Below are 13,070 nucleotides of genomic sequence, written 5' to 3' on the forward strand. Positions count from 1 at the left end.
ATTTCTTTTCCCTTTTACCTTTTAGAAAACAAACATTTAATAAAACGTAGTGTTTTTCTAGACATTAACGACGAATTTATAATCTGCACGAGAAACATTTGCACATTCGCACGGAAATCCAATACAAAAGTCAACGTCCACAATCTAACATCAATAACCGTTCGAAAGAGCAAACGCAAACGAACATTGCGAGTGAAGTGAGGAAGCAACAAAAACAAACAGCGAATAAATGTCGTTTTGACATCAATGGGAGTGCATATAGAAAACTTGATAAACTCTCAACGAGACTGTCGAGTGCTAACGAACTGCGATAACTTAATTCTAAGAGACTTCTATTTTTCGTCGAAACACTCGAGTTAAATTGAACGAGGTGTTTTTAATTTGGTAAACACAATTAGGACGTTCTTTGTGTTCGATTGAGGACTGATTCTTTGTTCTTTCGTCGATTATATCTTTTCGTGGATTGTTTCGCTCAGATTTAAAACAGTCGTTTCGATACAATTCATTCGTTTCAATCCTTCGGAAGCGGTTTACGTCGAAATGTCATTGTATAAATTTTTTTTCGTGGCGCTCTCTCAAAATAGCCGCACGTCATTTTGGAGGGGAACGCAGACGAAACCGAAATAGCGGAAGCGTTCCGTGTTACGGTAAATGTCACTACCACATCCCCCGTAACCCCCATAACATAATGACGTATGAGCACAACAACAAACGAAAATACCACAGGCGGTATGGAAAAGTGTCGTTATTGATTTTGTGTGTTGAATTATGGTTGAGGGCAGCCGATGTCCCTTTGGGGCCTTGTGTGCGTTCTCGTCGATATTAACTGGATTAGTTACCAGCGTTGCATGATCGCGATCCTTGCCGATCCGTGAAAGGATAGACCTGATTTTGATTAGATAACTCGCAGATTTGTTATAAATATAGAAACGTTAATTTTAATAATTATTTTAAGAACGTAATTGTCAAATAAAAATTTTCATTTTAAAAAATGGCGAATGCGCGGAATACTAGTAATAATAATTACAATAAATACAATCAAAATATAATTATAACAAAAAACTATAAAGGGTTGAAATAATATAAATTTTCAAAAGAGTAGCTACAAACATAAAATAAAAAATTCAAATATTTCAATAAATGAAAATGAAAAAAATTATTCTAGTTTTAAATCAACTTTCTTTAAAATAAATAAATAATTTGATATATTGAATGAAATATAAAAAAATTCGTAAAACTTAATAATTGGTAAAAAATTAGTAAATTAATTAACCATGTAGAATAGCTAAAAGGATCTATAAAAAAATTGAAAATGTCATAGAAAAATGTATATATCACAATGGAAGTAATGTTATGTATAAATTATTATTTGAAAAAAATTCAGTATAACCTTATTTAAATAATTTAAAAAAAATTATAAATTGTCAAAGTATCTTAATGTATTAATTTTAGATATTATATAACATAAATATTAGTAGATTTATGTATTAGATCAAGAGAAAGTAATGTTAATAAAAATTAAATAAAAATATTTATTAAATTTAATAATCTTATCTAAAGAATCTAAAAAAAGGTATATATTGTCAATGAATATAAATTTTAGATAATATATAACATAAGTATTAGTAAATTTATGTGTTACATCAAGAGAAAGAAATGTTAATATAAATTAAATATTATTAAAATTAATAATCTTATTTAAAGAATCTAAAGAATTTTATATATTGTCAATGTATATAAATTTAAGATACTATATAACATAAGGTGAGAAATTGAAAGAAAAATGAGCCGAACTTAACTCATAAAAATCTCAAAATTTCAGTACTAATGACACCTCGGAATCGGCAGATTAACCCTTTAATGTCAATGAGAAAAGTGCAAATACAAAGGAAACTTAAAATTTAAAAAACACCCATTATTTTTTGAGCCACATTTTTTTCTTTTGACCACTCATGAGCCCATAAAGAGCCCGAAATTCCCATGTATATATTATGTCGCTTTGACAAAGTGCGGCTTTTCTCATCTTATAACATAAGTATTAGTAAATTTATGAGTTACATCAAGAGAAAGTAATACTAATAAAAATTTAATAAAAATATTTATTAAAATTAATAATCTTATCTAAATAATCTTTTATATATTGTCATGTATATAAATCTATGTATTTCAATGTACATACATCAAGAGAAAATAGTGTTAATAAAAATTAAATAAAAGTGGTCTAAAGATTAATTTTAATGTTTATACATTTTTATATTTTTATTTACATACTATTTTTTACATAACATAATTTTAATAAAATTAAAATAATATTAATATTTAAAAATAGTAACAACAAAAGAATTTAGTAATTTATTGATCATAAATAGTGGTTTATTTATTTCTTTGGTTATTTTCTAGTTCTAAATTATCTGGGGATTTTTCAATGCAATCTTATAATTTAAAGAATTTTATGTATTGTTTCCCATCTCATGGCATATGCAAAGAATACTAATTAAAATTAAATAAAAATGAATTACCTAATGATCAAAATTTTATAAATTATATTATATTTATAATATATTTTTTAATTTTTGTTTATTACTATTTACTATTTTTTATTTATTTTACATAATCCTATTTAAATGAATATAATATTAATATTTGAAAACAATAATAAAAATTTTGAATAATTTATTAAAAAATAATATAAAATTTTTAAAATTTACATAATATAATAATATAATCTTTTTTACCTTTTAGTATCATATCAGATGAATAATGTTGATTAAAATTAAATAAAAATGAATAATCCAAATATCAACAATTTGATTTTGCTTTTAAAAATTAATTTTTGTTTGCTAATTTACTATTTTTTGTTTATTTTATATGTAAATTATGATCTTATTTGAATAAGTATAATATTAATATTTGAAAACAATAGTAGCACTAAATATTTGGAATAATTTATAAAAATATAGATTTTTTCCATATTATATAAAAGGATTATACATAAAAAATTTTCGATGTAAACTTATAATACAAAGAATTTTGTAAATTGTTCATCACCTCAAATGATCTTAAATTTATACACATAATACACTATATAAATTTGTAACATTTTAAAGTGTCATATCACAGGAATAATGTTAATTAAAATTAAATAAATATCTAAATATCAAAATTTTAATGCTTTTATAAATATTTTTCAATTTTTGTTTTGGTTATTGTTCACTTATTTTTTGCATAATCTTATTTAAATAAATATAATATTAATACTTGAAAACTATAGTAATAATAAAAAATTTGAATAATTTATAAATAAACAATATAGTATATTACTTAAAATAATTTTAGATTATCAGAAGAATTTTAAATGTAATTTTATAACATAAAGAATTTTGTTTATCACCTCGAAGGTTCTTTATAGATGATGCACAACATAGATTTATTTATTTATTTTTGTATATGATACACGAGAATTTTAAATTATCAGAAGAATTTTAAATTTAAACTTATAATCAGAGATTTTGTGTAATTTGTTCACCCCTATGTCTTAAAGTTTAGATGGTAATATAAAAATTTGAGAATTTGTAGTGTCAATTCTAAATATAATGAAAATATTTAATGAAAAAAAGTTATTTATAGCAATAAAGTTATAGAAATATAAGAGTATAATTACCTTGACATTGATACCCTTGTTTTCCGAACCCCCTGAAAAAGTAAAACAAACAAAATTAATTAGGTACAAACATAAACTATTTACAGTTAGAAAACCACGAACTGTTTTCCCTCTTGATTAAAGTGATGATTAGATGAATGTTTCAAAATGCAGAAAATGATTTTTTGTATAATTAACAAAACTTTTCGTCAGTTCCACCCGTTCCACTTGCAACGATGTTAATTCTGACCCAAATTTAAAATGTATTATCCAATTCGTGTTCCACATACGCCCGCAACTGCACCATTTACATAGATAATAGGACCTTTTGTTGATTTAAAGTTGTAATCAAGCACCGAAAACCTTTTCGCAGTATCCAATGCCTCACGTAACGATGTGTTTTTTATAATTGTTATTATTTTGCACAAACATCACACTACGAATACAAAACGGATAATTTCAATTCGGCGTAAAAAGCTAAATCAATTTTCGCCACGATCGATACGCATTAGTCGTTAGCGAAAGAAAAGAACCGCATTAACCACGCGAACGTTTCGAACGCACGCAGATTGAACGGGCAGAATTCGCGAAATAGGGAATCAATTTAGTAAAACGTTAATTTCGAAACGGAGTAACGCTAATTGCGAAATGATTTCGGACTTTGGCGCACTTTCCAGACGACCGGGGATCGATTCACTGAAATCGAAGTGTTTCGTTTGAATTCGAATATAATGTGGTACAATTTTGCAGGTGAAATGAACATTTGTTAATTTGTTGCAGACGCTTAGTTTTGAGGTTGCTTTGAGGTTTACGTTTCCGCAACAGTTTAATTAAACGGCGATGATAGAGGGAATCAAATGCATTTCGGACGCCAATATATTCGGTTAGAGTTAATTAGAGAAATGGCTTTGCTAATTTCCTATAAATCCAATCATATTAGCGGTTACATACGTTAGTGGTGTGACGATTGTGGGATACAATTTCTGGGAATGCCACTCGATGGGGAATTTCTCATTTCCGTCTGCCAGCCGATTAAGCTAAAAGCAAGCATTGCCTAAGAACAATGCCATTGATGATTTTTCTGATTAAATTTTCCAACTGTTTTACTTGTGCTAGTGTATTTTACGTTATTCTATGTTTTTAATCAATTTATTTAATTTAAAAAATAGACCTGGTTACGCATTCCAAATTTATCAAAAATATACTGTATTTTTTAAATATAAAATTATAAATTTCGTTTATAGCGAATAAACATTTAACAAGGATAATTCAATAATAATAATATTAATTAATTAAATTAAAATAATTTGGATATTCCTAAAATATCATAAAATATACATCGCATTCATTTGAATTACAAAAGCTGAAATAATAAATTTAATTTAATGTGTGTATAATTTAAAAGGATTTTTATATTTCATTATTCTTTTTTGGATTTTCAATTATAGCAATTGTTATTTAAAAAAAATACTCGATTTTTGATATACAAATTTATAAAAACAATAAAATTTGAATTAATTAGTTTTTAATTAAAAATATATTTTTTAGAAAATTCTTCATTTATTAAAAATAAAAGGATACATTATTGGTATGTTTATAAAGACTAAATTTTATATTTTAAATATTTTTATTATAATAATTCCTAATATAATTAAAATATACGATTGTTTATACAGTAATAGTTAACAGTAATATTTATTTAATTAGAAACATATTTTTGGACAATTTACAACAAAAATGAAATATATACTGGAATTTATAACATATTTTTAAAGATATATTTGATTTAATCAAATTAAAAATTCTTAATTTTAACCTTGTTTAAAATTGTGAAATTTATTTAATAAAAAAGATCATTTTTTGAACAATTCTTCATCTGACAAAAAAGAGGATTCATACTGTATAATTCAGAGGCACAAATACATACTTAACTCAAATAAAATATTCGATTTTTTTAATTTAGAAAAAAATATAAAGAGAATATTAATTTAATATTTGGATTTTATGGCACATATGTATGTAAAACATATTTGAATTAAAAATGATTTTGACTTTAAAAACTGTATAAAATTATGAAAATTGTTTAATTAGAAATTTTTCGGACAATTCTTCACATGTCAAAAAGAAAAAATAGATACTGAATATTTTGACATATCTATCATATATTGTAAAAACTAAATGTTATATTTTAAATATTGTTATTTACACTGGTTTAATTTGGACTTTTGTCAAAATTATTAATATTAAAAACATATCTTTGTGAAAATTCTTAATTTATAATAAATAATTTTAAGAACCTTTTGGCATATCACCTCTAAGCTTATAATTTAAAAATTTTTATAATAATTTTAGATTTTTATATATTTATTTGTTTAAAATATCGATTTTCCTGTCACAAATTATAAAATTTATTTAATTAAAATTAGAAAAAATAAAATTTTATATTTTTAATATTTTTACAATATATTTAAAAAAATAAACTGAAATTTTTGACACAACATATTTACTAATACTAAATTTTACATTTTAAGTTTTTTTATAATAAAAATTTGGAATTTTTTTAAATTACTTTTTTTTATTTTGATTACTAATTAATATTATAATTAATAATATTTGAGTTAATCAAGTTATTAAAAAATCTCGATTTTGGTTTTACAAATTTTTGTTTAATTAAAAAGTCATTTTTTGGACATGCTAAACTAAATTTTATATTTTAAATATTTTATACATTTTATATATTTAGGTTAACCATGTAATTAAAAAAATGACTTCTACACTGTATATATTGTTTATAACATTTTAAAAATACTCAAATTGATAAAAACAATTGTTAACTATTAAAAATATTTAAAGGGGCCAAATTTTATGTTATAATATTTTTATAATAAAAAGTTTACAATTTTATTATAATACAAATAAAAAAAAATATATATTAAACATATTCTAGATTCTAGGCCAGATTGTTTAAAATTGTAATATTTAATTAATTGTATGAATCCAGTTTCTAAAAAAATAAATAAATTGGAATTAAATTTTTTTACTCAAAAACACAAAAAATATCCAAATTTTTTATTTGAATTCGACTATTTTAATAAGTGAGTTTATCATGTAATTTAATAAAATAATGAACTTTAATCAAATTTATTTAATCAAAATATATAACTTAAACTTTTTAAGGATTTTTAAAAAAAGCTGCAGTAATTACAATTCATTTTTAAGTTTGCTTGAAATTTACTGACGTTTATCTATCGCTAATTTTCAAAAAAGCAGATTTATCATATCTGTCAGCAAAACAATAAAAGAAATAAATCAAAAAATAAAAAAAAACGAACAGACCCTTTTAATACTAATGAAAGAAAAAAGTGAGCCGAACTTCCCCAAAAACCTTCCCCGGTTTTATAATACATAAACGTATATTGGAGTGTTCAATTAAGCCGCATGAGATAAAGAGATAGGCGACACGGCAGATTGATCACAACGTTATTTTTACTATCAGAAATACGTGCAGCGAAGTAGAAGAATTCAATTATGAAATTACTTTGTCGAAATGATTAGGTCGGATTAAACTGAACGTGAAGGTCGTCGGGGGATAGGTCAACGCGACGCGAATACGCCGGTTCGAAGTTCGTCGGGCGATGAGAGCGACGAAAATGCGAAACGCCGGACCCAACGAAAAGGGCCGTGCGGCCGCTTTATCGCACCGTTCCGCTTCCATACATGCCTCACTCCGTTCGAAACTACGTGCATACGCTTTGCATCGATCACGTCGTTTTCGTAGCGAGCTTTCCACCGAGCTGAACTCCGAATCGCGATGTGTCCGATGCTTGTTGCATCGCACGGTTTATTTTATCTCGGAGTCGGGCAGACGTGAAATGAAAGGGTTTGTCGGGGATCACTGCCGCTAAAGTTGGAGTTCAGGTGAAATGTTCTGTGTTTTTGTTTTTAGATAAAACGAAATCTTCTTTAAAATTGAAATACGTATACAGAGTTTACATTTGATTGTTAAAATTAATAAGTTTCAACATGTGATACTACTTTTACTTAGCATTCACACATAAAATTTTTATGAAAATTAAATTTCATTAAATATTTATAAATTAAATAAAACATAAAAAAAATAAATTATCAATAGATCTTTTTAATAAGTATCGAAAATTTAAAAAATATCTGTTAAGAATTACAAGGAACAATTTCATTAAAAAGTAAAGTTTTTATTTTCAAATCAATAAAATTATAAAATAAATTAACAACATAATCTTTCGAATTTATCTTCTAAAATAGTATAAAAATTATTTAATAAAATATGAGATCGAAACTAATTGAACATTAAACGAACCAAACATTCATTATAATTTTAGAAATTTTCTTGCTCATTTGTTTGGAATTTTAATTTGTTGTCCGAAAAAGTATAAATATTATTTAATCTATACATCTATACATATATATAAAATTGGAGTGTCTGTTTGTAATATTGAAATAACCGTTTTTTACTACATGAATATGAATATAAATGCGGTACATACACCAAAATAACATTTTTTACAATTTTTGTCTCTCTGTCTGTTTGTTCCGGGTAATCTCTGAAATCGCTGGACAGATTTTGACGGGACTTTTATTGGGAGGTAGCTGATGTAATAAGGAGTAACTTAGGCTACTACTGGGCTGTCACGTCGGGCGCCTCTCACCACTTCTCCAACCAACGATTGATTGATAGTTTGATTTGATTGATAGGTATCTTTTATAATTCCACCGATCCGTTCTTCTTACCTTATCTTATCTTAATTCAAAATATTTTGTTACATTTTTACTGTTTTCTTTTTTTACCTTTATGTAATAATTATAAATAATTATAAATTAAGTACATTTGTGTTCAATATTCAGATATACATTGAAATTGATAAATTATTTATAGATTATTTTATTTAGTTAGTAACGTAGATAATTGTTTTTTTTTCTAATATTTAGTTATGCCTAAAAGAAAGACAAATCTCTCTAAAAACATGAGAAAGGCCAAAAGCCAAAGATTGTGACATGAAAATGAATCTGAACAAGATAGGGAAAGTCGTCTTACAAATTGAAGATTACGGATGTCCATTTCTAGGTCGAATGAGAGTAGCTCTGAGAGGAATGAACGATTACAATTAGATAGAACGCGTCATTCATTGCTAAGGGCTCAAGAATCTTTGGAATCTCGAGATCACCGACTAGAAAACGATAGTATTCAACACGCTATCGGACGAAATCGCGAGTACTGCAAGAAGTGAACATTTTTTATACACTTCTAGAAAATCAAAGCCTCACAATTTAATTTATTGTCTAAAGAAATATAAAAATAAACATATAAGACATAAAATCAAAAACAGTTGTAGACATATCCAATTACATCCATATTTATAGATTTGATACATTCTTTTTAAATTTTAGATGCTTTTTTCCTTTTCTTTTTAGTTCTGTTTGATGCTTTGAAAAGTTTTAAATTTTAATTTGTCCCCTGAAAATGAATAAATATTATTTAATACAATATAAAATCGAAACTAATTGAACTTTATTATCTTATTCAACATTTGTAGATACATATTTTTTTATAGTTTTTAGAATTTTAGATTTTTTACCATCAACTCCTTTGTTTGAAATTTTAATTTATCATTTGAAAAATTATTTAGTACAATATAAAATAGAAATCAATGGAACATTAAAATCTAATCTAATTTATTGTCTAAAGAAGCATAAAATCAATCTAATAAAATATAAAATTAAAACTAACTGAACATGTTCCTGTTCTATATTTATAGATCTAGATTTTTTTTAAATTATAGATTAGATACTTCCTTTTAGTTATTTTTTTTTAAACATATTTATTTCATTATTTTTAATATTTCCTAGGTAAGTTTTAAAATTTTAATGTATGACCTACCTACTATAAAAATTATATGGTATATATAAAATCCACACTAATCGAACGTTATTATATTATTTAACTTATTCATTAAGTTTATGGAGAATGAAAAAGGGGAATTGATTTGAAATTTTTACAATTATAACTTAACTTGCTTAATTGCTTTTCTAATTTATTTCATATCCGGTGGTTATTTCATACAGTTTTGTCATTACCAGTTAAATACATTCTTTAAAAAATTACGACTGAAATTAAGAAAATAATAAATTAGTAACAACAAAGAATCACCTGTCTTCACTAATTTTATTTAGTTTATTTAAAAATAAATACATAATTGTAATTGTAATCCATTGTCTTGTAAAAGAAACATATAAAAATCTATCGAAATAAGCATACAATAGCTATTGTTTAAATGTCAATGGGAAAATACGCAAATTTTACAAAAAAAAGTTGCTGAATAATTGTTCATTTATTGCCATTAACATTTTGCTTTCATTTACATTATGTGGTTGGAAACATTTCTGAATCATAATTTAAAATTCAAGTCATCTTTTCCTCATTTAATTATAGTAACAAGATTCTATCCGGAAGTAAAACCACAACAAATTTCCTTGTTAAGTATTGTAAAAATGTGGAAGTCGCCATTAATCTTGTGTAGTCGTTGATATTAGCACTAGACCTTGAGAGTAAATTTGTAATTCTAGTAATTAACTCATTATCCCACATTCTTTACAAACCAGTTTCTTTGAAATCGAGTAAATATGAGTTTTGAACATTAAAGATTTAATTATAAAACTTTTACATTTTCGGAGATTCTGCATGAACAGTTTCCACACTCAAAACAAACTTAAACTATAAATTTAACTATTTTTTCAGCATCCGACAAAAAATTAAAACTAGAAACTTCCTACAACTTTAATGTAGTGAAATTGATAATCCGAGTTTTACTCGAAACCCTCGCAACGTTACTGAAATTTATCCCTTGAATAAATTTCCTTGGTCAGGAAAAACTGAATATTTTTCGTTGCAACTGTAACGTTCCATTCATATTGATGAGTTCGGCATGTAAATTTTTCTGTTGCGGTTATGCCGTCTCGTTTGGCCGGATTGTACGAATCACACTGCCAGGTGAAAATGCAATTTTCCTAAGGAATTACGATTATTGGAAATTTTACCTCTTATCTTGTTCGTTTTGTTGGGATCTTGATAAAAGAGTTTCCTAAATTAGTTTTCCTAATACTCGGAAATTCAATTTTCCCTAATTTCTCGTTAGCTACCCTTGTGTAATGTTCCGGCACCCCATCAAGCTTCAGGATTATTAAACTGCACGATGCAATTTCATCGGAGTAATTTGCCATGTTTTATTAATTTATAAATTTATTTGATTTGTGGGGATTTATAAAAAGGACCAATTATGAAAAAATACTATTTTCTTAATAATCATTTGCTTAAATGAAATTTAAATCTAAAACAAATGAAAATTTAAAAATTCAAATATTTAGAAATTCAAAAATAGAAAGATTCGAAAAAATATCAAAAACACAAATTTAAAAAATCAAAATTTAAAAAATTCAAAAATTCAAACATACAAAAATACAAAATTCTAATATTCAAATGATTAAATATTAAAGAATTCAAAAATTGAAAAATGCAAAAATTTAAAAATTCAGAATATCAAAAATTTACATATTCAAAAATTTAAAAAATATTTAAATTACCAAAAATTAACGGATTTAAAATTAAAAATATTCAAAAATTCACGAATTCAAATTTAAATCCAAAAATACAACAATTCAATTATTCAAAGATTCAAAAATTCAAATACACGAATATTCAGGTGAGAAAAGCTGCACCCCGCACTTCGCCAAAACGGCGTAACAATTACATAGGAATTTTGGGCTAATTTCGACCCAAAAGTAAAAATTCTGGGCTCAAAAATAACTGATTTTTTATTTTTAAAGTGCGGGGTGTAGCCAAAAAGAGTCCGAAATTCCGATGTATATGTTATGCCGTTTTGGCGAAGTGTGGCTTGCAGCTTTTCTCACCTCAAATATTCAAAAAATAAAGAAATAAAAATATTAAATATTCAAACATTCAAAATATAAAAAAATCATAGATTCAAAAATTCAAAAAATTAAAAATTTAATATATTAAAAATTCCCATATTTAAAAATTCATTTATGAAATGGGCCAATTATGAAAAAAAAACTATTTTCTTAATAATTATTTACCAAATTAAATTCAAATTTAATACAAATGATTCGAAATATCAAAAAACTAAAAATTAAAAAAAAATCAAACATACAAAAATTCATATATTTAAAAATTCAATAATTTAAATTATAAAAAATTCATGAATTCAAATATTCGAAAATTTATATACAAAAAATTAAAATTCAAAAATATTCAAAAATATAAATCCAAAAATTTAAATACACAAATATTAATAATATATTTAAAAAAATTAAAATATGAAATATTCAAACATTCAAAATATCAAAAATTCAAGTCCAAAAAATTCAAAAATTCAAAATATCAAAAACTCACAGATTCAGGAATTTAAATCTAAAAATAATATAAAAAATTGAAAAATTAAGATATTAAAAATACAGAAATATAAATACAAATTGAAATATTCAAAAAATTAAATATTCAGAAATACAAAAATGTCTGATGGAATAAATTAAAAAATTTAAATACACAAATATTAATAATATATTTAAAAAAATTAAAATATGAAATATTCAAACATTCAAAATATCAAAAATTCAAGTCCAAAAAATTCAAAAATTCAAAATATCAAAAACTCACAGATTCAGAAATTTAAATCTAAAAATAATATAAAAAATTGAAAAATTAAGATATTAAAAATACAGAAATATAAATACAAATTGAAATATTCAAAAAATTAAATATTCAGAAATACAAAAATGTTTGATGGAATGAATTTAAAAAATGGTTTTTTTAAAAATTACAGAGATCTTTTTTAGTAAATAGAAAAAGACAGTTCTTATCTGAAATATAATCTTCTAATTATTTTTTGAAGCCGTTTATCAAAACACAAGAGATGTTAGTATTGATTAAACTTTGATGGTTTCAGAAGTCTTAGAAATATGGAAACATTTCCTTTATATATTTTCTTATCTACACTTTTTACAATTAATTTATACAGAATATGAAATTTCCTGGAGTTTGTTCAAAATTAAAACAAATAATTATGAAAATTGGTCAGAACATAAATATTTTTCTCGCAACTAATTTTGTTGGCACAAAAATAGATTCAATGTGCTTTTTATCTTGTTAAACATTAGTTATCTCGCAGTGTTGTTATGAATAACTCGATTTTTTTTCAACCTTTTAATCCATTATAATAATAAAATAGATACGACAGATAAAATGATAGATGAACGCAATAAATTCTCTTAAATATTCCATATTTTAGTACCTCCGAGAGTTTTACATTAAAAACATGCAAATAATACACATAACCTTATAAATAAATTCAATAAGATGCACTAAATGAAATGGAAGCGG

At 24.3% G+C, this 13,070-nt stretch overlaps 1 protein-coding gene across 1 annotated transcript in view; it reads right to left on the reverse strand.

Annotated features, from left to right (window-relative positions):
• LOC109600937 (protein kinase C, brain isozyme) overlaps positions 1 to 13,070 on the reverse strand; it is a 45,815-nt gene that overhangs the window by 12,128 nt on the left and 20,617 nt on the right. Inside the window, exon 2 of the mRNA XM_020017131.2 lies at positions 3,662 to 3,693. Coding sequence (XP_019872690.1) covers positions 3,662 to 3,693 — 32 coding nt within the window. The remainder of the gene's footprint in view (positions 1 to 3,661; positions 3,694 to 13,070) is intronic.

Source organism: Aethina tumida, chromosome 2, assembly GCF_024364675.1.
Source record: "Aethina tumida isolate Nest 87 chromosome 2, icAetTumi1.1, whole genome shotgun sequence".
Classification (NCBI taxonomy): domain Eukaryota; kingdom Metazoa; phylum Arthropoda; class Insecta; order Coleoptera; family Nitidulidae; genus Aethina; species Aethina tumida.